This window comes from Lagopus muta, chromosome 3 (genome assembly GCF_023343835.1).
Source record: "Lagopus muta isolate bLagMut1 chromosome 3, bLagMut1 primary, whole genome shotgun sequence".
NCBI classification, from domain to species: Eukaryota; Metazoa; Chordata; class Aves; order Galliformes; family Phasianidae; genus Lagopus; species Lagopus muta.
This window is the reverse complement of record NC_064435.1, coordinates 18,088,268-18,115,778: the sequence shown is the minus strand read 5'-3', so window position 1 is coordinate 18,115,778 and position 27,511 is coordinate 18,088,268. Positions and strand designations below refer to the sequence as shown.

At 37.7% G+C, this 27,511-nt stretch overlaps 1 protein-coding gene across 2 annotated transcripts in view; it reads right to left on the bottom strand.

Annotated features, from left to right (window-relative positions):
• Nucleotides 1–712: 712 nt before the first annotated feature.
• Nucleotides 713–27,511, bottom strand: part of RSPO2 (R-spondin 2) — a 96,192-nt gene continuing 69,393 nt past the window's right edge. For both annotated transcript variants that reach the window (XM_048940158.1, XM_048940157.1), the window contains exon 5: nt 713–860. In XM_048940158.1, coding sequence (XP_048796115.1) covers nt 751–860 — 110 coding nt within the window. In that variant the 3' untranslated portion in view covers nt 713–750. The remainder of the gene's footprint in view (nt 861–27,511) is intronic.

The window sequence follows — 27,511 nt, the reverse complement described above, 5'->3', positions numbered from 1 at the left end:
TGAAAAGATCCTTAAAACATAGTCAAAAGTAAACATTTACTGGATTACTTTAAAGTATATTACTAGAACCAACAGACATAACTTTAAACATGTATATAGTATTATACATAAAAATGCATAGATGTACAGTAAATATGCTCATTTATACGTAGACAGAGTAATATGTACACATAAAGTCTGCTGCACATTCGTAACTCTAAGCAGTGATTCTTGTGGCATATTGTCATAAAGCAGTTTTATTATACTCATACAACAGTTTCAATGCAGTAGGTGTTGAGAACAATGCGTATTTATGCTAAATATGTGAGTTATATCCATTTACTCTTGAAATGTACAAATATAGGAGACAAAGGCCATAAATGCAATAGTACCTACACCTCCAAGACTTCCTTTTTTTTATTTAAATATGCACAAGTCCGCCTAATGGTGATACATAGGTTTCTTTCCTGCTTCCATTCAGTGTCAACACAGTGACCAAACACTCAGTACAAAATCTCTGACACACTTCAGCACCACTTCCACTGATTCAACTCAGTGTGCTCCTGACCTTGAAGTCTTCAGGTCAAAATAAGAGGAAAAAATAAAATAAAAAATATATAAATAAAACAAACAAGCTTGTGGGCTTCTTTTCACAAGTTATTTGCCACCAATACTGTTAAAGCAGCTGAACTGTAGTGCATCCATGGGCAGGAGCATATAGCAGCTTTTGTGCACTTTGCAAAAATATATTAAAAAAAGTAAATCAAGTCTTTACTGGCTTGTTTTGTCTGTAGCTAAAAAGATGCTGTGCTGCTTCTGAGCCCTCTCCATCAAATTCTTTTTCTTCTTTTTCTTCTCCTTTGTTTTTGTTGCCCTTCTTCCTAAAAAAAAAGAGAGAAAAAATATCACTGAGTCAATGAAGCAAAAAATACAAAGGTAGTATTAGAATGCAACCAAAAACCTCAGTGGCACAGGAATTACCAGTGGGGACTGCAAATATAAAGTTTAGTTAATACAATCTGATCATTAGTAAAAACAGAACCTTTTGATATGGTATAAAGAGGAAGCAAGATCCTGGACTGTCAGCACTTGTCCACAACACTGCTTTGCTGGTATGAGTAACAGTATTTATGTGGGTCTTGGTTTAATGGGATAATTCATGCAAGCAACGTTATGCAAGTGCCTAGGGCCCAGAGCCAAACAAGTAGGTAGACTCCTAACTCACTACAAGCTGGATACATGCCTCACACACTTGCGTAAATTTGCTTGAGTGAGTAATCCTATTTAAGTCAAGTCTAATATATCCCGGATTTCAATGAGAAATTAGGCACTGCAGCCCAAGTATTTGGCTGGGTGCTTTGGCAGAAAGAGTGCTGCCTCTGTAAAGAACTGCTCTTATTAATTATTAACACACACTGCCTAATTCTCACAGTGCGTTACTGCGCTGAAACACAAGTTTCATTACGCACTTCTTGTGACTAGAAGCTCACTGAAAAATAACCCAAATGATGAAATCGGGATCAATGCAGCAAAAAGAATTCTCAGATTCCTGAAATGAGAATGTTTTTCTCCTGTTCAGCTCCAATAATAAATCAATGAATTCTGATTAGTTCAGCAAAGATCCTGCGGACTAGAAAAAATGCTAGACAGAATGAACCCAATTCAGCATTATGTTAACTTTATTTTACTACATTATATTTAAATCCTATGTACTTTAGTAGGATTTAAGATGACTGAATAGTGCTTTAAGTGAGACTGCTTGTGTTCTCTCAGCAGTGTGATATAAAGAAATATGTGATCAATGGAGAAAAAAATAAGGATATTAGGCTGCAGAGATGCCAACTGTAAACTTTCAGGAAAACTAAAAGAAGACGTTAAAATAAAATTCAAATGGCAGACAACACAGAAATGTGAAAAGTACTTTTCAGCTACAATGACAGCACATGGCTGAATTAACTAATATTAAAATTATCAAGATGTATGATTCATTAAACATACAGGGATTACATATTTGCAATGTGCTGCCTAAGCTACTATTCTCTAGGAATTATTAGAACATTAGCTTTGAAAACAGGACAGGACATTAAGTTAATGAGAACATGAGTTTAGTCCATATGAAAATCATAAGGGTCCTTGGAGTTTACTTCTGCTTCTTGTTAAAGTCTGGCATTAATGCTACTATGGCATTTTGCCATTTTTAAATCTAGTTAATCCTACACAGTTAAACTTCAGTCCAACCAATCATTAATCAAAGCCGCTTTTAAGTTTAAACTCTTTAGTAACACTGTATCTAATGACTAGGTACACCTAATGAGGTCAGGGAGAAGGAATACTTGACACAGAGCGGCATTACAACAAGATGGTTTTGATTATACACATTTCCATACCAAATTTTTATTATGTGATTCTACTAGTTGGTATATTGTGGAGCATCAAAATATATAGTTGATATGTAGTTGAACACTGCATTCTTTCTTGAACTTTAAATATATTCTAATTATTTAACCTGAATCTTGGAAATACTTATTAAGGAAGTATTAGATGATCTGAAACAAGTGACAGTGCTACTAGTCAAAAGACCATTGGAATCAATTAGAACTTCACTGGAGTTTTGCTACCCAGCTTGCTTAGCGATCTTCATTGCGAAGTTTCACCGCACCAGTCAGCAAAGGAAATACAATTTCCAATCAGCACATCTAATTTTCTCTGTGGCCTCCTCCACTGAAGTAAAATGTTCACTATATGTTTCAGAGAGTAACAGATTCTATTCTTTGTCCTCTAAAAACTCTGACATGCGTAGGTAAAATGACATACAACCCACTTGGTGTGCACCTCTAAGCCTTACAAAGTAGTTTGTGTAACAAACAAGTACCAAACCATACTGCTAGCATGCTCCCATTACAGCATCCTTAAACTATAGTAGATACAAATGATTTGACAAGGCACTGTGCAACAAACACATTCTTGTGTTCCGGATGCCCTGCAGCAGCCATCCCAGTGCCTGCAGAGAGCCTCCAGAAAAGCAAGCCACCTCTGTGGTACAAGTGATGAAGCTGCCTCTACAAACTGCTGAAACCTACATGGCCCAGTCTGCATAAAAATAGGCCTGCTAGAAAGGGAAAACTCAACAGTCCCCCTCTGCACATGCTTGGAGGCTCTGGAGCCTCACATCAGGCTCTGACACAGCCCCTTATTCAGCCCAGCGTTTCTTCCCGGCCTGCCTCCAGCTCTCCTCCATCATCAGCAGGTCACAGCATCGCTGTGCAGACACAGGGTAACGGTATCTCACAGAGTATGTCCCATCCCCACAGCCTGATCCTTAGCAGCAAGAGCCCTGGGGCTGCAGCCAGCAATGCTCTTCCCGTGACACTGGGTCATCTGCAGTGATACCTCACCCGCCTGTTAGCTGGCAGATAGCCACGGGCCTCATTTCTTCTCTCCAAGTTATAGGCCTCCACATCAGGTCTGATCTACAATCTTCATTTTTTTATTGCAGACAACGTATCCTTGAAAGTCCTTAGTGCTAATAGCAATGGGAGAAATACAAGTAATTCAATTGAAGAGCAGGATATCAGAACACAGGCTGTTCAAATTACTGTATTCCTCAACTGGCTTTTCTCTTGCATGCTAACTACCTCTCTAACTTTTCCTTTTCCAGCTTAAGAGCATATTTTAATCTCAAACTATGTAGGTTGCTCCAAAAGTAATGCCTCCTATTTATTTCCATGGAAACCAAAACAAAGACGTCAATAACGCTATTTGATAGAGCATATTCTCAGCTACAAAACACTGTTTTTCAACACAGTCATAGCTCTGCATTTTTTACAGCAGCAAACAAGAGCCTGCATGCCGCACTCAGAACAATCTGCACCCCCCACCTCACTGTGCTTACATCCACTGTTTGGTCTCCAGAAACATTCAGTAAGATCAACAGATGTCAATGAGTGCAATTTTTTTTTTCTGCATGAAGAAATTCAGTGACACACCTTTGATTCATCCACACTTCTGTGTGAGACGGCATTTTGCCAGAATGCCCCTCTGCTGCCATCTGTCGCACAGCAACATGTAACAGGATATTGGCAGGAAGGTTCAACCTCTACTGCTGTACCACCAACATCCATCCTTGACACTGTGGGTCAACATAAGAAAATGTCAGAGCAGCCCTCATACCTAACAAAGGGCTCTTCTACTTTCACTATCTGAGACAGCTTGGACCATGATTTGTAGAAATGTACAGAATCTGTACAGTTGGGTGTGCACATTGAAATACGTACAGGGCTTAGGAAAGAGACAAAACACAACTAGATTTGCTGTTTGCAAATGAAACCCTTTATAAGCTTATCTTTCACTCTGTATCTCAAGTTCTACCCAGTAGCAAAACTGGCAAAGCTAAGCCACCCTTTATTACAATACTATACAATTCAGTTTTGCTATTTGCTTTATGAATTACCGATAAATAAGCCATCATTTTATATTAAATACATTATCACAGTCATCAGTCTCTTTACAGTGTTATCCATGAAACTTCTGTTTGGATTACACGCTCATGGTAGGAGGATGGTCAGCTAATTGTTAGCTAATATTGTGCTACAATTTCTAGCAGTATAATGACATATAGATAAAGGTACATAAACATACAGGTAATTCTGCAATTCCAACATCCATTCCTGAAAAAAATTATTTATGCTAATATACGCAGCAATTGTCCATACACCAAAGAGCTATAAATAATTGGTATTATGTGGGTAATTCTTTGTTGTTACTGCTTTTTATCACATTATCATCACTGCTCCTACAGCAGCTGCATTCTGCTCTGCTACTCAGTTCCCTGGTTTGTCTCAGGCCCTGAGCTCAAAGGAGTTTGAAAACATTGCAGATTCCTTCTGGATGGACCCTCCTCCTGGTCCATTCAGGATGCACATCATTTGGTTCAGAGGGAGCCTTCATCAACTCCTGTCAGCTGCAAAGGCAGCTTTCCACATAGAGAATCTTGAGGGTGGATTCTTAACACTCAGGGCATGCCTGACAACAGAGAATCCCAGCCACAATGCTCAACACCCCTGGCCCAGTTCAATGGCCAATTTATCCTTCATTTGCAGTATAAATACTGTTGTATGTACAGCTCTTCTAGTGAGACCTGCCCGTTTTCAGTTTCAGCAGATAGAGAAAACAGCATACAGCCACACGAGGGCAGCAAGGATTTAATTTTAAAAGAAAAGAAAAAGAAGCAGCTATCTGCATATTTACTTCATACTGTAATTCCATCACAATTTTTCAGTGTTCTCTTATTAAAAATATTAATTATTTTACAGAGATCAAAGTGCTTAATACTCCCTTTTTTATTTTAAATATTTTTCACTTCTACTGATGACTACTGAATAACAGCACTGAGCAGTGTATGCCTTCTTCCCTTTCTAGTATTTTCACGTGCACAATTTCCACTGCTAGTTGTAAAGGCACAGTGATGTCCTGGGATAAAAAAAAAACTTCAATAAATGCATTATTTAATCTTTTCTTTCATTTCTTTTTTCCTTTCATGTTGTATAGTTGTAAATCATTCCCCTCCAGATGTAGTTCTACTTCAGATCCTGTATGTGGCAGCATTTACTCTGCAGGTAATCTAGAGAAGTTTTGAGACTCAATTTGGAACACTGCAGGATAGTAGACGCTGAATGAACTAATGGCAGCAGCAAAAGGATGGATGACCAGTACCAGTCAAATCACATTAAGAGAAATAAGATGTAAGATGCTGGAGAACCCTGTCTCACATGATGGAAGAAAAGCTTCTGTCATGTATAAGTCCATGGATGCCTAATCATTTCCTCTTCATTTACAGTGCAGATCAAAAGCAGTGACTGCAAAAACCCCCACTCAAATAATAGAAAGATTCAACCCAGAAATGATCCTCCAAAGGCAAATTATCTGCTAGTACTTTCAGTTGGATGAAAAATAGTGGATACAGAATCTGCCAGAGAAATACATGAATGGCTAAGAAATTTTATAAGTGTATACACATTGAAAGAAAAAAAATCCCCATTCTACTAAGTCAAGCTTAAAGTATGGCTAAACCATGCAGTCTACCAACCAACTCTGAGAAGTGGCCACACTGGAAGATAAAGCAGTGAGGTTTAATAGCATAGCAAACCAGAAATCATTGGCATCATTACCAATGTCACCTGCTATGGAGTTCATGCCAGATAAGAATTTAGTGTGCAATTATTTTTAATGTTATCAAATTTAGGCTTAAATTACCAGTGCTCGGTGTGTGCTTCAGAAACAACATAGTTTGGGGGGAATCAGCCAACATAAAACAGCCATTTTGAGCAGGCAGAGAAAGACACTGGGATTTGGATGGACACTGGATAAAAGGAGGTGGATTAAGGACATGGGACAGAAAGGGCCAACTGTCAGCAGCCAGTGCCTTGTATTTTTGGGTGAAACTCTGCTTTAGTTTGAAGTCCTGCATACACATATTTGCCTCAGAAAAGCAACAGAAAGGATGTTATGAAAATAGTAAGTACATCAGGTGTGCACACCACCATTTCTAATCCTGAAATAGCAGACATTATAAAGGTGGATTTGCAAAGCAAATTGATAGCATGATAACAATGGACTCCTCAGGAAAGTCATTAATTATGTAATGTTCTTTATTCATTTACAAGGGTTGAACAATGTTTAGCAAACTAGGGCTACACAAAGAATAGAATTTACATGCCACAAGCTACTAAGAGTTTAGTAGATTTCTCCTCAACTTTAGGGCAAATTGACTGACAAGAGTGGTTTTGCTGACAAGCAGTGCATTCTCCACAGTGCAGTTTTACAACATGTACGGTAGATGGCAGTGAGAAAGAATATTCATTTTTCTTTAAAGAAGTACCATTTACTCTGCTTAGAGAAAGAACAATTGATTCTACTAATTAAACAATACAAAACTTAGGATTTCACACTTAATAGACTTAGGAGGAAAGCAAAAAGAAGCACAGTGTGGAAAGAGGAAAGCTCGAAAACATAAGGTGACATGGAAATCATAGAAAACTGCCAGAACTGAATAGTACAGATGTTTTAATGCTGAATCAGATCATCCTTTCAAAGTAATTTGAAAACAGGTGGGTCTCAAGTGAAGTTTAAATGTTTATCTAATGTGGATTTATCTCTGAATCCAAATGATGTGGACGTTAGTGGCACAGAGGTGACTCACTAGTATTCTCTCTGTCAGTGATGTGTCAGATCAGATGCTTTGCAAGCAGAGCCAAGCAAAATGTTTCCTTTGGAAGGTTTGTGGTTTTGTTTTCTCTTCTTGGCAGTCCAATATGAAGCAAATTTCAAAATAATAAAAAATATTTATACAATATTAAGAACATGCATACACACGTAAATATATTCTATCTGCAGAGGCAACAGTTACAGTTAAGGAATAATTGTCTTGGTTGCCACTCTCCCCTGCCCCTCACAAGGGATGGTTCAAGAGACAACATAGGCCAAGAACTGCTCACATAGAGTTGTGTTCCTGGTGTGGGAGCTCCGAGCAGAGCAACGCAGATGTGTGCCAACCTTTGCCTGTTGACTCAGGTGACTTACCTGGTGTAGGGAACCTGCTTTGGCAGGGGGGTTGGACTTGATGATCTCTGGAGGCCCCTTCCAACCCCTACGATTCTGTGATTCTGCAACACAGCACCCCCAGCACATTTAATTAATTGCTACAGACCGAGTCACTAATATCAGTCATGGTCAGTCTGGATTTAAGAGATGTACTGAGGTACACAGCTTTATCCCTAAATGTATCAGGGCAGCCCTATTGCCAGCCTAAACACTGGCACTTTCTCACAACAGCCTATGAGTTACTTCTGTATCACACAGCTGCTAAAGGATTCTTCACCACCAGAGGTTTGAAAAAAGGGCCCTTTATACCTGAATGTTACATTTCTGTTATTTGCCTATTTTGTTATTTGTTTCCCAATAGTCACAAATCAGTTTTTCACAGATAATAAAATACAGTGCAGTCACTCAAAAATTATAAATATGTAATATCAAAAATAGACAGGTATTATATCCAAGATGGCATTTCATCTTGCTAAAACGTTTGTTTGTGCCCAGTATTCTCAAACCATTGTCACAATTTCAGAAACATCTTTGTTGACTTTGTTGGAAGGGTCATGGAACATTAGGGACAAAACAGGGCAGCACGGCTTTTCCCAGGATGCCACTGATGCCATTATTTTTTGCTGCAAACATGCCATGGAGAAAACAATGGAAAAAGCTGGACTAAAAAGTGACTTTCAGCACTCCAGGGAAAGCACAGCTCCTTTCCCATCCCAGAACTGGTGTTAAATAGGTGCACCATGTGTTCACATAGCTACTCTGTGTTCAACAGAACATGTAAATGGTACTACTTCTTTGGCATTAAAGGAGATGTATTGAGATTACAGTATTAAACAGTGACTTCTCCTGTTGCCCAACCAGACCAGGCCCAGAACACAAAAGAAAGAACGTGTATGGCCACTGGATATTTGCATTCTGATTTATTCTGTTTTCTGAAGAAGTACTACGATGCCTATTTTTAACTTCTAAGCACCACGAGCCTAGGGCTTTGCTGTACCCCCAGCTCCCAGCAAGTCAGTGTTTTTGGCACACAGTCCCCACAGTGGCCACCTCAAATCTGGCCTTAAAAATTTTAGAGACATTCAGCATGGATTTAAAACTACTAATCCAGTTTTCCTCAACTTTCCTCCTAGATTTTTTTGAGTGTTTGAGCAATGAATGGTTCAAGTGTTTGCATAATTCTTGCCATAGGATAAACTTTGCACCCCCACCACCAACCACAACAAAAACAGCAACAGCAGCAACCTCTTTGAACTGTCCCTGCCTTGCTGAGAAGTGCTGTTAGATGACCTTTTTTGACCAACTGGCAATTGTGGCTTGAACATGAGCTGGCTGTGGACAATAGGAAATGTCACCAAATCACCAAGGACCTGAGGTAAACTGAGATTATCTCTTTTAAGCTTTATTGAAAGCTAGACATACACAGACCACAGGACCACCTAACTTTCCCACCCCTTACGGCACTTTTTTTCTGTGAGGTTAATGACAATATAGTATAAAATCAGCCAAATGCAGAAAATTCAATCTGATGTGCTCGGAAATTTTCACAGTGAAAGAAAGAGTCAACATTTCAAACACTCTCCTCTGACTGGGTCTTACAGTTCTGCAGGATACAATTAATTTTCTGTCCTTTTTCACTATTACTGAAATTACACAGCCAAAAAAAAAAGAAAAAAAAAAAGCATTTGAAATTTTCCCCTCACGCTGTAATGGACTCCTGTTAAGATTTCTTCTCAGAAACAGTTTTAATGTGCAGTTCCTGAAGGCATGCATTCCTAGGTCTGTTCTTGTTCGATCAACCTGTATAACATTGCATTTCACCAATTACAAAGCAAAGAAAGGATTATTTTCTAGAGCGCTGCTTACCATTATACTCACATTCTTTCTTTAATAAAAATTGTTATACAATTGACTGAAACAAATAGCACTTACAGAAGCACATTAAGGCCATCACCACTTTCTCCTCGTCATTCTGCCAGCATTTAGTTTAATTTTATTGTGATAAAGGTAAGAAAACTGTATAGATCTATAAACATCCCAAGTTTGAACAAAGTCAGTAGTTATTTCCACCTGGGACTTCTGTGATGCTTTTGTTTGCTTCATTTCTACAAGTGCACATATTAAGCTAAAAGGAGATCAATTGATTTTACAGAAACTTTCCACAGGCCGAGTCCTCGCATGGAAAAATTTTACCTTGAAATGAATTCTGTATGCATGAGGTTATCTGCTGATGTTACGACAAAAACAGAACAGCCCTCAGTGGGCTGGACTTAACTGTAGGCATCTTAGAGCTTCTAATGAATCTTAGCTCAAAAGCTGCAAATAATTGATAATAACATGACTTTTCAGTGAAGTGCCACAGAACCTGAAATTGTTATTCTCCATAAAAGCTTATGGAATCCTTTGAGTTGGGACCCTTAAAAGCCATCGAGTCCAACTCCCCTGCATTGAACAGGGATTTACTGTAAAAAACATCTTCCTTACATCTAATCTAAATCTTTCCTCTTTTAGTTTGAAACCATTTCCTCTTGTCCTGTCACAACAGCCCCTGCAGGAGCCTGTCCCCTTCTTTCATATAGCCCCCTTTTAAATACCGAGCTCCCTTTAGAACTCATGTCTACATAGAGCTATAAGAAGCCTGAATAGACTGTATTTCCAGAATGAAATCAGCTTTGCTGAGGCTGCTTGGAACATCCCTTTCCTACCTACAGCCGGAGCAGCTGAGTACACTTTTGCCCCAGCTGTAGCTTTAGTGCCACTTCCTGGCAATGATAATTCACTCTCACAGCTTTGTATGCAAACTTCACTACCAAGTGCTAATCTAGACAAGTACAAAATAGGGCCTGCAGGACTGCTCAAATCATCTCTCTGCATGCTTCAGGCCTGCCCAAGAGTACTTCTGGTCCCTCCCCACCACAGCTGTATGGCCAGGAATGCCTACAAAAGGTCAGTGCTGCATCCAGATATAGAGCAAACATGCAAAACTGGACATAGCTTCACTCTGAAAACAGCCTTAAACTGAAGTCAGCCCTTGACAATAAATTTATCCATGAGCCGATCCACAAATTTAGACTGAATAATGAGTACAAATTTCACCAGAATTTAAATATGCAATGTTTAAATATATCTATTTACATATATATAGCCCCTTTTTAAAGAAGAACACCGCCAAAATACTTTTTTTCTCCCAGAGATTAGAGACATGGACTTGCTGGGGGAGGATTTGCTCTGCTGTGAGGACAGCCTGTTGCCACAGATGCTCTCAGCACCACAGGGGGCTGTCCTCCCCCCTCACATCCACAGCAGCTGGATGCAGCCTTGGCATCACATGATAAGAAGCAGTATACCATGGTATCTAATAATACATATGGAGTGGACAGATTAGGTTCTCTTCTTATTCTGATATACATCTGCAAGAAAGACAACTCTAATATCCTCCAACAGTTTTAAGTCATTCTAAACTAAACTGCAAACTAGAGGGGTTTTTCCTGCGTAAAGTATTTTTAAGTATATATTCACTGATAAAGCTGGGGAAAAAAAAAAAAAACATGGATGCTTTCTTAAGAAAAAGAAAAGGAATATATGAAATAAACTCAGCATGTAGCTTAAAGGCCACTTGCCATAAAAGGCTTTTCCTGACTGGAAGTCGCAGATGTATGCAAAAAACAGATGTACATCAAAGACTGTTGATTAGAAGCACAGAGAGAAGTAATTATCAGTCTTTTTTTTTTTTTTTTTTTTTTTTTCCAAAAAGAAATTCTTTATTCTAATACCAATAAAACCTTACTATGTACAGAGCGAGTCTATGGGTTTAATTAACCATATGCAACTTTCAATGTATATGCGATTCCTGTTCCACATTGTCACACTCTCGTTGACTTTTAGGGTAAACATCTGATAGGTGAAGGATCTTCGCTTCATTATTTTGTGACAGCGTTAGTTTAAAGACTGCATAAATGAAATTTATTTTAGGCTTAGAAACCAAATGCCTGATGCTAACAGTTCTCTGCGGGCCAGAGGTACCAGCAGATATTAAGGCTGCCAGTAATAGCAAGCCCATCCTGACACAGAGTTCAGCTGGCACAGCAGCGCAGACATATTTCTTGCTTAACGGGTGGCCAACCACAAGGATAGCACAGGTCTGAATGCTCTCCCAAAACACCATGCACATTTCCAACCTGCGACAACTAAGTCATTCTCCTAAGGACTGCACATTCCTTTGCAGATCAAGAGAAGATTAAAAATAAAAAAAAGAAATTAACTGTAAGTTTTAAGACATGACCAACTTCAAATTAGCAGCTGCTTTTCAAGCAGCAGTTCTTACAGTTTTGATTTTGGATGCACGTGTGCTAATCCCCAAGACTCAAATGTAAGAATCTAAAATCAGACATCTGAATGGATACTTCGACTGGGTTAATACTGCTTCGAGTGTGGGAAGGAAGTACTTATTTGAACCAACCTCAGCTAAGTGATTATCAGCTTCACACACTGAAGTAGAGTTGATCTCTACTGAATGCTAACTACTTCATCATGTTAGCAAACACCCATTTCTTCGCCACTGCCTTCATCACAATTTGTTCCATGTGTTAATTTAACCTGTACTATAAGATAAATAATGGGTGACAACTGGATCGTTTTAGGTTGTGACATAATTACTATATTAGTTACAAATATCCACTCAACTGTTCATTTTCTCTACTGAGACAATCTGTTTTACGCTACTTTCCTTCTCTTTAATTGAGAGTGGAGAACATTTTGAATTCTCACTTGCTGACTTCAGGAGACTCCTTTCAAATCTGCTGGAATCTATTTTTCTAATTACATGTAACATCTTGCCAGTTTCCTCCACGTAGCCAAACAAAAACTGATTCCTTCACACCATCCAGTTATTTTCATTTAAGTGTTGCATACATGTTTGGCTTTGATGTGATTCCTGTTCTTGTTACTTTCTGTGTAAATAAACTTTAGATAATAGCACTTTCCCCTGGCCTGAATTCAATGGAAAAGATCATATACTAATATCCAAGCAAAAAGAAATGCTTGTAATAAAAAAAATATGCTTTCCTCCTTGGTTTGCCTGTCTATGCAAACAACTAAAATCTTCACAGTTATGTGGGTTATTAGTTAGAAACTGCAAGTCTTACAATTTTTTTTTCTTTCAGAATCATTCAAAGGTAGAGAATACTCTCTTTTAACTTTATTTATCATATGTACACATCTGTTTGTTCTTTGGATATTATTAGGAACTTATTTCTTAAAATGTGCAATTTTTTTTTTTTTCTATTCAAAAAACTTCTTGGTGTATGAGAAAGTTAAGAATTACAAGGCAGATGAATTCTCTTATCTCCATGGTGAACCTTAAGAATGCACTTATGTGGTTATTTGCATGTAATTAATTAAATTGTGAAAATTAAATTCTAAAATACCGTTAGGATTTAAGCTCAACATTCTACCATAAAGGTTATTTCTACAGTTAAAGTTTCGTTGGTACACAATTGGCTTTTCAAAGCAAAACATCTTGGAAATTGGATATTTTTAGGATACTAAAAATAACGCGACCGCTTTCTGCACAGATCTATCCAAGAGAAGAAACACAAAGAAATGTTTAAGAGTCGTCTGTGCTACATGAGCAACAAAGTGATTACTCATTTCAGGAAATACATCATTATATTATTCTTTGCTAACAAATACAAGCACATGATCTTTAAACAATGCCTTACTTTTAAATACTTTTGTTGTAATAAATGAAGTTGATCTATTTTTAATTTTTTTTTTTAAATCTGTATAAATCTACAAGTGAAACCCTTGTGAAACAAGGCTTTCCATGCCAAGTGTCAAATACAAGGGATTTTTTTCCTTATGATTTAGTATGAATTACTGGAAAACACCGTTTATCATAGAAAAACTGGCCCAACTTTCACTGTATTTGCCCTAACAGGCGCCACTGTAATGGACTGCAGATCTGTGAGCAGGCCAAGAACAGAAGCTAAAACTAACACTGAATAAATGCAGTATGTTTCTAAGTGGGAAGGCAGTTCTTTTCTTTTACTAGATGGTAATAGATGGGATTGATTTTTATCCATAATTTACATAATGTAAAACTTATCTGATCCAATCCCATCCTTTTTCCAAAATGTTATTTTGGTAAGTGATTCTGCTCCAAAATTTCATCTGGCAATGAAAATCTGGTCATTTTTGAAGAGCTGATTTATTTTCTCCTTAAGTACAAACATTTTGCTTGAGGATACAACTGAGTTTTCAAACAACCGAGCAAACAGAACAATTTTGTTCACTTCATTCTGGCCAGAAGTCTTAAGCAATGGAATGGCCCTAAATGTGACAAATCCTCAACAGTACAGGTGCATAACGTCACAGGCTGAGACAGACAGCTGGTGGCAAGAACATATAGAAGTGGCTGCTCTGACAACCAAAAGTCCACCAAACCACTATTGTAGCAGCAGCCCAAAACTCATATGTTAGTAATGGTAGAAGAGGGAGACAAAAATAAACCATTTCTTTCCCCAGAAATTTCACCATCATGCATGAGGCCTGGTATGTAAGTGGCCACACTGAGTAATTTTCTGCAGAAGAGCCTGCAAACAGAATTTAGTGGGGAATGCACTTTCTGGTAGAACAATTGGAGGTGAATTCTGCACTGTATTTCTGCTGCTCATTTTCTTTTTTACTGCTGCATGATGCTCACCTTGCCAAGCTCATTAAGATCATGCAGCTATAGCATTTTGGCTCATAATTTTTCAGTCATTTTTTCAGCTATTTACAGCTGATCATGGCTGAATTCTTTTGTACAGAAGGGACAGCAAAATTTACATGACAATGAAAATGCATGAAACCTAGTTTTACCAAGGGAAAAGCAAAAGACGTGCACTGAACCTGCAATGTCTGTGGCATGAGAGACCACAAATAATAAAGATAATACAGATCTTAGTCTCATCTGAGACCAAAAGGGAGAGGAAGAAAGTAGAGTTATAGCTGATCATATCAGTGCTCCCATTCTAAAATTTACATACCTTATTTCACGGCTCCCTGCATCAGGCCGTATTGTGATATTGCAGGATATGAACCAAATTCTTCTTCCATGCCAACCTACAGTACAATCCACTTGTAGAGAAACTGACGCTGAAAAACTTGCAGCTTCATTGTATACCATGAGCATGATTTATTTATTAAAATAAATTTAATTAAATAAATAAATAAATTCATTTGATTAAATAAATTTAATAAATTTAATTGAATACATCAATTTAATTCATTTATTTAAATTTAATTTATTTAGGCTAATTTAAATGCCTTACAAGTTAAGCTTACAACAACAGGAGGAGAGGCTGAGAGAGCTGGGACTGATCAGACTGCAGAAGAGGCTCAGGGGAATCTCATAAACGTCCATAAGTACGTGAAGGAAATGTGCCAGGAGGACAGAGCCAGGCTCTTCCCAGTAGTGCCAGGACAGGAGGCAATGGGCACCAGCTGGAGCACAGGGGCTCCCTCTGAGCACCAGGCAGCGCTGGCACAGGTTGCCCAGAGGCTGTGGGATCTCCTCCTTGGGGATGCTCAGAAACTTCCTGGCCATGGGCATGGGCCCCCTGCTCTGGGTGTCCCTGCTGGAGCAGGGGTGGGCCAGAGAGCCCTCCCAGCCTCAGCTGTTCTGGGATTCTGTGATCTGTCTTTCAGTTATCCTAGGTTTACAGCCATAGAAAGTATTACATATTTTTGTTTATGACTTCTGGTTACTTACAGATTTGAAATGTAATCCTGAATGTTAGATATGAAACACAAAAGCATATGGAGATGCTAATTTCTGATAAAATAACTGAATGGTTGGCAAAGCCTTATTCTCCCTGTTGTAGATCTGTAGGGTTAAGATCCCCTCTTTTATAAGTTGTTAACATCAGACAGCATTCTGAAGTAAGATCTTCATGACCATTGGAAAAGGAAACAAAATTATTCCACTTGTGCTTAAGTGGGGCCAGAAAACAGAAAGACATCTGTTAATATTCTGTGCTGGTGCTCACTTATTCAACCAGCTATTGTGCTAATGCAAATGGTAACAGTTTGTTGCAGATGTGTCGTTACGTATAACTCAGTCAAATCATCAGCACTTTTTGCGTTGAAAAGCTCCACAACAGAGATGATGGTAAGTTCAATAAACATTTCAAAAGAGAATTTTGAGCACAGACTGTTCCTGTCAACCCTGCCACAGCCAAAAAAACCGCAAAATTTTGGTTGCAAATACTATTTAGAGAAGATTAAAATGTAGGCTGACTTAGAAAAGGACATACAAGTTGCTAGTGGGTTTCAAGCTTCAGTGCTGATACTTTGAGAGAATTCTTTCCATGTTCTACAATAACTTATGATATTTCCTATTATTATTACTGTAATAGAGAGCCAGCAAGAGCCAGAGTCAAACAGAGGAAGCGTTTTTAGGATAGTAAAGAATTGTGCTATTTTCTCATGCGTAAGGACAGATCATCCACAAATGTAACAAATAATGATATTCTACCTTAAAATACATCCAGTGGGCTGCAGGTATTTTGCTTCTGTTATTATGTCATTAGGACTTTTAAAAATTATATTTATTTTTATTTTATACAGTTCTCCGCATGCTTTAAAACTGCCAACAACTGCTCTCAATTTTCCAATGACAGTTAAGATTCCCATCACTCATCCAGTCACATATATTGCCTCTCTCCTGTAGAGCAACATCTGCAGGTGAACTGAAACATCACACGTTCTAAACTGTATAGCACCCAGGCACATCACTTTTTTTCCCTCTTATTGATGGAGAACCACATAATGAATGATAAAATCTTCTAGTTAAAAGCCTTCAAGTTCTGACAACACTCTTATTTCAAAGACAGATACCAATACAATTGTTACTGACTATCTCTTCAAATTGTTTTTTTGCATTCAAATTATGCATACAAACAGGTTGGACATCAGTTCTTAGTTGAAGTCTGTACAAATATGCCAACATTACAGTATCTAATAAATAGAGGATAATATCTTCAAAGTTATCTCATAGCTGCAGAAAGAGACCAGGAAAAGTAGGAGGAATGTAGTTAAAAACAGAACTGTATCAAAGATGGAAGAAAGAAGAAAGCATGTAGTGAAACAGGAGATTCCACAAAATTTTGAAACATGCTAAGATAGACATGCTGATAGTCATTAGGCACTAACTAAAGGCAGAGGGAATGGCATGTAGAATTTGAGTGAATTTATGTTGCATTTTTAATACCCCTCAAATGGGGTAATTATCCATTTAATATATTATTCTTAAAAGAAATAATTATATTAATTTAAGGGAGAGCAGTAATCTGATAGCATTACGTACATCTACTAAACTCAGCAACTCCAAAAATTCAGCTTCTGTTAAAGATACTACATTTTGACATACGTACCTGGAGCTCTCATTTGCAGCACACACCATGCAAGGAAACTTTACTAGCACTTGCTAGCTACTCTGGCTCCGTGTAAGCATCCCAAGTGCAGTATAGCTCCATCAGACTATCAATGAATAGCATAATTTATCTCAACACAGAACAAATTACACATAAGATTTGAATGGAGTCATTATGAAATATCAGTGGACTAATGTTTTCTGAAGTGACTTTAAAAGAAAAAAAAAAAAGACCTGTTTTGGGGGGATGAGGAGGAAGAGAGCTATGTTAGGGAGCTGGGGAAAAGGGAAAAAAAAGAAGTAGGTCTTTCCCAACAAAAATGCACAGTGTGCACAGCAGCTCTGTCTCCTCTCCAAACTGTATTATTCCACTGAAACTCACTCACTGTTGTTACCATGAGATGGAGTTTTAAGGTTATTTACTTAGCCACATCTTGACATTTAGAAAAATAGCTGTATATCAAGTAACAGTTATACACAGTACAATAACAATATAATCACAGAAAACAAAACTCTATCCGTTAACCACCATTTGAATATTTTCATATGCTTCTGCAACTCCTACTTTTAGCCAGCACTGGAAGCTCAAAAAAAACTGAGAGAATGATTGTTCTTATGGCATAGCTTCACAGAAAGATTCTACATGTTTCTTATCTAGTGAAATGTTTATCTTTTCTTTTTAAGAGTAAGATAAATTAACACATGCTGTAGCCTTTTTGCCATAATCTAGACAAACAAATATTCTTGAAGTCAAGGAAGCAGGTTAGGATTGAAAGGATGTGGGCTGATATCCTGACTACTCAAAGACATACTGTGCTATTGTTATTCCAAACTAATACACAACTTGCAAGTATCACAATAAGGAAATCTGTCCCTCTCTATCCCGTTTACTCCACTGCTTGGTTTAGCTCTTATAAAAATATGTTTTAAAATTCTTAAAAGCAAATTGAGCAACTTTTCACTGATGTCAAGCAATTCCAAGAATAGTGCATGAAAGGTTTTGTTGCCAGATTTGAACCCAATTCCTAAACCAAAGTCATGCTTGAGGAGCATTCAGTATATGTGACCACCAGATTATTTTGTCCCATTTGGACTAAGTTTAACTGTGATATATTCAGAAATATTTCATAAATTAGGCCACTGCTTAAAAAAAAAAAAAAAAAAAAAAAAGAGAAAGAAAGAAATAAAAGTGATTGTAAAATGGCTTGGGTTTGAATGCAGCTTAAAGCTCCTCCACTGCCAACCTCCTGCTGCAGGCAGGGCTGCCACCCCCAATACAGTCTGCCCAGGGCCCCAGCTGGCCTGGCCTTAAACACCTCCATGGATGGGACACCCACAGTTTCTTTGGTCAGCCTGTGACAGTGCCTCATTGCCCTCTGAGCAAATAATCCCCTCCTATGTGAACTATTTGCAATCTTGAATTTCAGTATGGAGAAGACTGCAGAAATCCCACATCAACCTCTATAATATCATTACTTTAGACAGAAAAGACTAGCACACGCACCTGAGGGATTCAGAATAGCAACTAGAAGTCAGTACATTTCAAAAAGCATTTTGAAAGAAGCCAAGGAATCTGTTTAAACACACACACTCCTCTGAAAAGATGCTCTTCAAGCAGCAAATGTTCATTAACAAAATTATAATTGAACTAGTATATTTGATGAGTTTTCAAAAGCCTGAACAAGAACTGTGTATTAAAAGAAACATCAAGAGCTAGAGATCTCCTAATTTAGAAGCTACTACAAGTTTGGAAACTCACAAACACCTTTATTTCTACACACACATTAATATTTCCATTTTATAAATATAAACACCTAATGTCCCAATCTCTGTAAAATGGAGCATTTGTTTTTGGTGATAACTTAAGTTATAGATATGAATGAAAAACATGAGAGATGACAAGTCTATTTAGAAAAAATTAACCATCTACAAAATCTAAGTTTTCATATCTTATCAAATGCACTGACCACATGTATTAACCAAATGAAAATTAAAGCAGAATAATTAACGTTGGCTCATGAGCTACAGTAACTCAAAAATGTTTCCAAATATTAATGTTATATACATGATTAAATACTCAAAATACTCAAAAGTGTGTTATTTTTCCTTCAAAACAAAGCTAGGCTACAATAAACACTATATGAAGCTTCAAGCAAGGGAGATCCAGATCTGATTGTTACTTTAAAATTCAGCAGGAACTTCAATTGTAGGCAAAGTATGTATTTCTTCCACTTATCTTCAGAAGCATAAGATCACCATAAGTATATTTGAACTCTTTCTTAGAGGCAAAATAGGTTAGCTAGCAAAAATGAGGAACTGAGCCTGTTTAGTATTCAGCTTCTGACAAACGTAAACAAATTTTCTCAAAATTATTGCACCAAATCATGTGGTGAGCAGCAGTAGCTGTTATCACCTCATTTTCTGAACAATAGTTTAAACTTGAAACCTCCGTGCCTTCCCATTATTTAACTTTGGACAACTGAACAACTGGAAGATACTGGCTCTCAGCATTGGTACCATGGTGCCCCATTACTGTTCACTGCCTTTTAAAAATATGGGTTTTTTTATTATTAAAGTTTGCTCAGCTCAATTCCACATTTATACGAACACAGATGTGACAGGACAACTTCGAAGACATTTTTAAAAGACTGCAACTTTTTGCTAGCAGAATGTAAATATAACTGAAGACCGAGGTACTTTTTATCACTAGCAGGAAATTGCTGTGCTTCATAAAGCATTCAGAAAACCTGACTATTTCATCACCGGTTTTAGCACCGTCTCTTTGAGGACACAGTTATACCTATTCAATACAAATGAAAGGGCTGACAGGAGCTGAGGAAGTAAATTATCAGCTATTTAGCTTGGACACGGCGTATTACGTTATTATCATTTTCAGAATCGAAATGAAAATATGAATTTCTAATCTTCTCAAATTAGCACGCCAGATTATTGCATTCAAGTGTTCTTTCATTGTTAACACTTGATTTTTTGCTGCTGACCAAGGTTTGCATAAATACAATGAAAGGAAGCCCTTCAGAAACACACCGTATCCTCAGTCCTACATGGCATCATTCTGTTCTTCACAAAACATATACCAAGAGCTTTCATACAGAAATATATCAGAGCTTTCATGGGAATAAATAGGACACAGCAGACAATGAAAACTCCTAATCAGCACCATTTGGGGTTGCTCGTCAGGTACAAGCTTCACAACCCCATTGAGTCAAATGTAATGAGTCAGTCTCAATGCCATCAGTAAAGATTAAAAATCATGAGATTTTAAAGCAATAATTACTTTGCAGTGCTTTTTATTTCATTTCTGGTGCTGAAACATTCAGAATGTCTGTGTTTTCAGACTTTCTCCTGCAGTTACAATGAAAGCAATGCTTGCTTTCTGCAAGAGTCCATGCAAACTGAGAGTACAGATTACAGTAGATTCACTGCTGATACAGCATACCTTCCTTTGGGCAGCTGAAGCGTTGCAATGCTGACAGCACCAGAGTTTTGCTTTCAGAAAAAGCATCTTTCTGAGGTCAACTATTTACTTTTTTGGAAGAAGGACAAATGTTCCGTGTAGTTTTATTCTCAGCAAAGGGCCCTTCCTTATTCTTCTGTGTAATACTGTAGAACAAAACCATCTGAAAAAGTAGTCTAAGTGGTATAAATCTAGACAGAACAGTTCAAATGCCAGTGAATTTTCAGGACTTTTTTTACCACATAATGAACAGTCCTCTGGTTCACATAATTAATTGCATAATTAGATGAAATTCTTGTTCACATAAAAAGTAGTAACAGTCAGTCCTACCAACGGATCCACATCCTGTTCTAATAGCCCTGAATGAGAACAACGAACAATGTCTAAAATAACTTTCTAAAGGTTCCTCTGTAACATATTTATCCCAGCTTTGAAGAGCACATAGCAGTGCACTCAGCTACAACTGACTCCAGCAGCTCTACTTATTCTGTACTCATCCAGTTGAGAGAGGTGTATCTTTTTATTTTTGATTTTTTTTTTTTAATCTTTTTTCTATGACAAACATCTCTCTTTTAAGTACAGATTTTTCAATGAAGTGTGAAGAACAGCAGTTATTTTCTGGCTCATATTTTAATTTTGCTACTAAATTCTGAGCTCCTATTTATTTTGTGGAGTAATTAGTTATTACAAAGCAGCCAGATGTGCTTCTTGCTTTATACCAATCTTAGAATAATGAAAATTTGCTGGAGCTTCTCTTGACTTCTGTCCATAGGCATGAAAAAGCTCTCACTCATCTGTGCTGTTAGAGATTAATAGATGCTCACCTATAGAGCAACACCGACTTATTCCATTTGAGTATCTCATACAAAGAGGCTGCGACTGTTTTGTGACCTGAAATCACAGTCTGAGATACAATGAGCTCAAGACACTGTAAAAAAAAAGAGGTGGGTTTTCTTCCCCTTCAATAAAAGTCTGGAATTTTGTTTTATTCCCTCAAAAACTAATTCTGATAGTTGGAAGAAAAGTAAGAGAATGAATATACTAATCTTTCATAACATACTCCACCCCAAAAACATTATTCTGCAAAGAATGCATGAATCAATATTTTGTAGAGTTTGAAATTTTAACAATTACTTAATAAAATCACTCCAGCTGAAAGAAATATTCAGCATGTTATAAAACTTCTTATGAAACACGCTGCCCTTCTTTGGGCATCCCTACTACTGAGTTCTGCAAAAAGTATAAAACCTTGTTCTCCTTTTCATTGCCTTAGCTGCAAGAAAAATGAACCTTATTTCAGAGGAATTTTCCATTTATATGTGTAGGACTCAAGATCCACTAGCTTCCCTCGCTCTCAAATGAGGTATTACAGCCTACGCTCAAGCTGGCACTGGGTTGCTGAGCTGATTAGGAAAGTCTGGTGGCAGAATAATTGTGTACTGAGTGAGCGCTGCATATTACAGCTGATAGCATCTATTCTCATATCCTGTAGAGATCCTTCAGCGATTATGAAAAACTGGTTCTGAGCATTTCATCAAAATGTCAGTATTTTATATTATAAAAAAGACACAGTCTGTAATGATTTTGAAACCAACTTCATTTTTGCTTCATGAGTTACCCTCCTGTATCTTACCACTGCACTTTTTTTTAAAAACTAGAAACCTTCTACCTATCCCAGTTTCCAACCAGAGAAATGGTTTGAAGCCTGGCACAGGATTTGCTCAGGAGATATTTTTCAACTGTGGAGTTGTTATGGCTCACAAATGTCCTCAGCCATCAGTTACCAAACACAAGATCTTCCCTTCTGTTACAAATACACTCAAAAGAGTTCTATTACACATACAACTCCTAGTGCTATATGGCAAAGTTGTGAACTGACTTCTAGTGTGTCTCTCCTGCAGTCTTTTGCAATGCTTAAAATTTATTCTTTGTATTTTGCCAAATTGGAGGTTTCTTTTCTAGGCCTCATAAAAGTCATTTCTTCCAGTTTAGACGTTATAAGGAACAGATGGTAAATCAGGAGGTAACAATCTAATCCACAAATTCAGAGTGAAAATACAATGCTGGAATTTAATCATCTTTGTGGTAGTTAAACTAGCTGTGTTTTATAAACCACTTAGACATTTGTCATCTCAAGTAGCAGATAAATAGAGCAGATTTCTTTGTACTGGAGATGCCACAGGACTAAAGCTAAATAAAATATACCTTCAAGACAACTGTGTTAGATCTGACCAAAGCTGCCTGGCATACACATCTTGTCAAGACGTGAGATTTTATTGTATCACTCTAAATGTAACAAAGGAAGAAAAATAAGTTTGACTGTTTTTACAGTCCTATTTCTACCATGCTGAAATTGCTCACATAGGTACAATTGGCAACCCATTCAGGATGTCCACATTTGTATCCAACAGGTAAGCAGAATAATTTAAGAGCTGCCTGTCATTTTCATCAGAAATTCATTGTAACACCGGCCACAGTGCTATCATAGGATATTAACATCACTAGATATATGGGTGATCTTTATGTTACATGATAGTGCAACTCAAACATAGGTTTTTGGAAGACATGTCCCCTGTTTGAACTTTTTAAAACAAAGTTCTCAATAAATCTCACATGACAGAAAGCATCTGCTCTGCTAGGTATCCTACTGCTGCTGCTCTCTGCAGCTAGATACTCTCCCAGCAGTCTGACTTTGTACCAGGTTCTCAGAAGGTATCCAACTTGGTTTCTGAATAGCTAAGTGTAAAGGCATGCTCACAGAAAAACCAATACATGGTAACTTGTTTAAAAGGCTTGAAACAGACAAACATGTGAGGAGCCAAGCTAACCAGCTTCTACAAGAAAATAATACCTCAAACAAACAGACTTAGCAGACTGTACCATTGCATACATGTATTGCAGGCAATAGATGTGTAGAGCATAACACTGAAGTGCTATACTTAGAGGTGATGGGCAGTACAAATGCAGCCTTAATTTGAGATCCAGTTTCCTTATATTTGATTTGATATATTATTGATATATTTGATTTGATATTATTTGATTTAATATTTGATATTAATATTTACATATTAAATGGTAAAGGATATAGCAGATTCTAATACAGTGGCAGGCAGTTAATATTTTATGAACCTTCAGAATCAGTTATGTCAGTTTAGACACCCCAAAGAAATAAGTTTAAGAGAGAAGACCAATTCCAAGGCATAAAGGAGCCCTTCTGGGGACCAAATATATTGACTGCATATTGTTTCTGTCATAATACCACATCTATCCCTGATCATTTGGGGCAAAATGCCATACTGACTCAGGCACAGTTCTGAACTACGCCTGTGGAACACAAAGCTATTTCACTTGTTACTACTCATTTAAGACTAATTTGTATCTACAGCTACATTTAAAAATTATTTAAACCTACTCAAATTATTAATGAGAGACAATGAAATCATGAAATAGCAATAAAGAATAGGGAAGCCCCATACATTATTAACACTGCTTGCTTTCTATTGCTTCCCTTCACTGCTAGTTACAGCTACTCCTCTTCTAAACATCATCTGCAGGCCCTTTTGTAGTGATTCAGAATGAACCCAGAACTTGAATCCTCCAAGAAGTTCTATATTCATACCTGAAGCATTAAGCAAAAAGCATTACAGGAACCAGTTGTGTCCAAGCTTTCCAATCTGAGGTAAACATTATCCTAGAAAGCTCTTAAAATACATAATCACAGCCTCCATTTTGCTCCTTCTGCGCATCTCATAAGAGGTAAAGAATGCAGCCCTATCTAGAAGCAATCAACAAATGATTTCCACAGCACATCCTTAAAAAACAGTGCAGTTGACTCCAGGGGTTTAACCTTGGTGGTGATCACATGAGAGCAGCTGAGGAAACTGCTTCTCCACCTATTCCCTGTTGGCCTTCCCCTTTGACTCCTGAAGCCAGCTGGTGCAAGCTAATTTAATTAAATCTGACCTACAGCAGAGCAATAGAAGCTGTTGCATTTATAAATTGAGCAGTGTCCCCTTCCAGAATTTTGTAAGCCTCTCTGTAATAACTATTTGACAGGAATGAAACGTACAAGAAAACGAGACCCCCAAGTTAGCATTTGTGAGCCATGCATCTCTACAGAAAATAACAGCTCCTAATCACAAATGCTACCTCATGTCCTGAAAAATCTGCACAGCACAATGCAAGACCTAATAAATCCTGTCTCTCAGTAGAGGCAATCAGCTCTTGCATAGCATTACAATGACATTTTTAAATTCTTTTAGTTTCTGGAGCTCCCTTACTCAGCACACCAGCTCAAGAGCCTCTGAACTGCATATCACTGTGCCTGATGTGAGTCAGCCTTTCTCAGATTCTTTCCTCTCTCATTCTTCTTTGCTGAATTCTTCACTCTCTAAGTTTCAACTGCCTGGCTGTGGAATAGGAACTAACAATTTCTGTTGAATTCAACCTGAACCCATGAGGCCTGTGTTGTAGGTTACCTTAGGTTGCCACTAGCTATCGAGCTAGCAGGGTACAGCACTCAAAATGATTCTCCAGAAGAAGAAAACTATCACAAAGGGTAAAGATAGGCTATCACGATCAGTCAAGTTAAAGAAGCATAAGAAGCTCTTTGCTTAACAGCCAAGCAGCTGTAATTAGCTGCGAGTACCCTGCTAGCCTAGCCGGTCAGAAGGTGATGTATACTTGGGTAATTTACTTTGCATTGGAAGTGTGTAGGGAGTATGCACACAACTGTGGCTCAGCTGAAGAGTTTTAACTATTTAAAATGACAGTATAACTGTTGGCAATCACATCTGCATCCAGAGAATCCTATTTCTGTCACAGCTTGTTAGAGATACCAATCCAATCTTGCAGGGCAGGGCTCAACACTGAGAGTCAGATGCAATTTCTTACAGCACTCTTTATTGAGAGAATGCAGAAAGTATCTAAATATTGCATATGTAAATACCACATCTACTATGGTGAAGTCTCACTACTCCAGTCACTGTTGCTGTTGTTTATGGAACAACACTTCCAATACCTGAACACTGCCATTGTTAACACTGCTGGAATGATGAACTGCACTGACGAGGAGTATCAGAATTACCCAAATATGCTGTCAGAATATGGTCCTGTACCAATGTACAGTGGTACAATGAGTGAGGAAAGGCTTAGTGAATCCTAGAATCCTTAAAAATGATCAGAATGCTTTGCAGACATACCGCACCTGGAGCAGATGCATCTCCAGACCTGCTACACCCAGCCCCATGGTCTGGGAGAGAATGTGCACAGAATTCTGCCTCACTCATTGATCCTTAGGGAGGAAAAAGTAATCTCAGGTAGGTGTATGTTTGCAGGTTTCTCTGCTGTGACTGCAAACAGCAAACACTGTACTGCATAAAAAGGAACTGTCTGGCTGAGAAATGAGAAAGCATATGGGTTTTCCACGTACAGGTGAATTGTAGTTTCAGAATGAGCAAGAGACAAAACCAACAGGAGTTACTTCATAAAGGCATGGACAATAAAATTTGTCAGGTACCTTTTATGGACAAATGCAATTTATGCACTTGGATCAGCTACAACTGTTTCCAGTATTTGTATTTCCATGTGGATTAGCATCTGGCTCTCTTTTCACGTTTTAAACAATCCTGAACTGTGTAATTGCCATGGGACAGCTCTAACTCATACTCTGGTTATTTACAAGGATTTGCACTGCCATTTATTTAGTTATTCATTAAAAACAGATAACTCCCATCAGAGCTGCTGCATCAGATGATACTCACGCTACTTCTGAAATATATTATACTTAAGGAAACACACATGTTGAAAGTATTTATCCGACCTAAGATACAAAAATGGCAGTAAGTAAATTGAATGTAAAGCTTTTTAATGATTGGAAAAACAGTATGAAAGCCTTCAAAGGAGAAAGTTCCCTATTGCTTTACTTTAACTAAAAAGGAGGACTGAAGGATAATTTATACTGAAAAGGGAAAAATGTGTTTTAGCTGGGACTCCAATAATTCACTGACAGTCTTCTGAAAGTAAGTTGAAAAATTATCCTGCTGCAATATGATAAAACAATGGCCAGGCTGAAATGTCCAGTTAAGGTGAATAAAACTAAAATCCTGCACCCAAGTATACGCAGTCCTTTACAAGACATTCATTGGGCACTGAAAAACTAAAAAAGAAATCAGAATTCTTGAAGGATTCCATTCAAAGGTCAGTCTGTTCAGACAAATTTTACTTCTAGCCTTATTAAGGTACAATCATTTCTTATCTCTGATTAAGTCAAAGAACTAAGCCTCTTAAAACTTTTATAACAAAATGAGCCATTCACTAAATGAACAAACAAATCCAACCTAGGTTTCACTATAACAGCACTCCCCATGTGGAGTTAGGAGATGGACACAATGTCATAGAATCCTGGAATCATTCAAGTTGAAAAAGATGTCTTCAGGAACCCCTTCCAACTCAGGACTTTCTATGATTCTATGATGCCAGCCTCTACTAGCGGAAAATATGTTCCACTTCCCAAACCACTTCACTGATCATTTGTTAGACAAGTTGTGATAAAGGTGCAACATTTTCTATCTCTCGATTTGACAAGAAGGACATTATAGGAGTCTATCAGAAGCCTTGCCCTTGTTGTACCCTCATCCATAGAGGCAGCTGTTTCATCTCAGAGGTCAATCAGGTTCAAACTCATGCTCGGTTGAAGACACCATGTTTGAAAACACTTTCTTGTCCTTCATTTGCCTGGAAGCAGTTGTCTCGAAGACTTATTATATGATCTTCCCAAGAAGTGAGGTAAAGCTGACCACCTCTTAGTTCCCCAGGCCTTCCCCTCTGAAGATGAATGTAACATTTACCTTCTCCATGTAATTACTAAATAACTAAATTAACAGCCATATAACCATGTTACAATATCTTAGCTTGAACCTGAAGGACACACTACCATAACAGTTGAGCTCACTCTTATAAAATGCAGAACTTCACTCATCAAAATACAAGGTGACATTCTTCTTTGATATATAGATATAATTTTTTTAAGGATTGCTAGACAA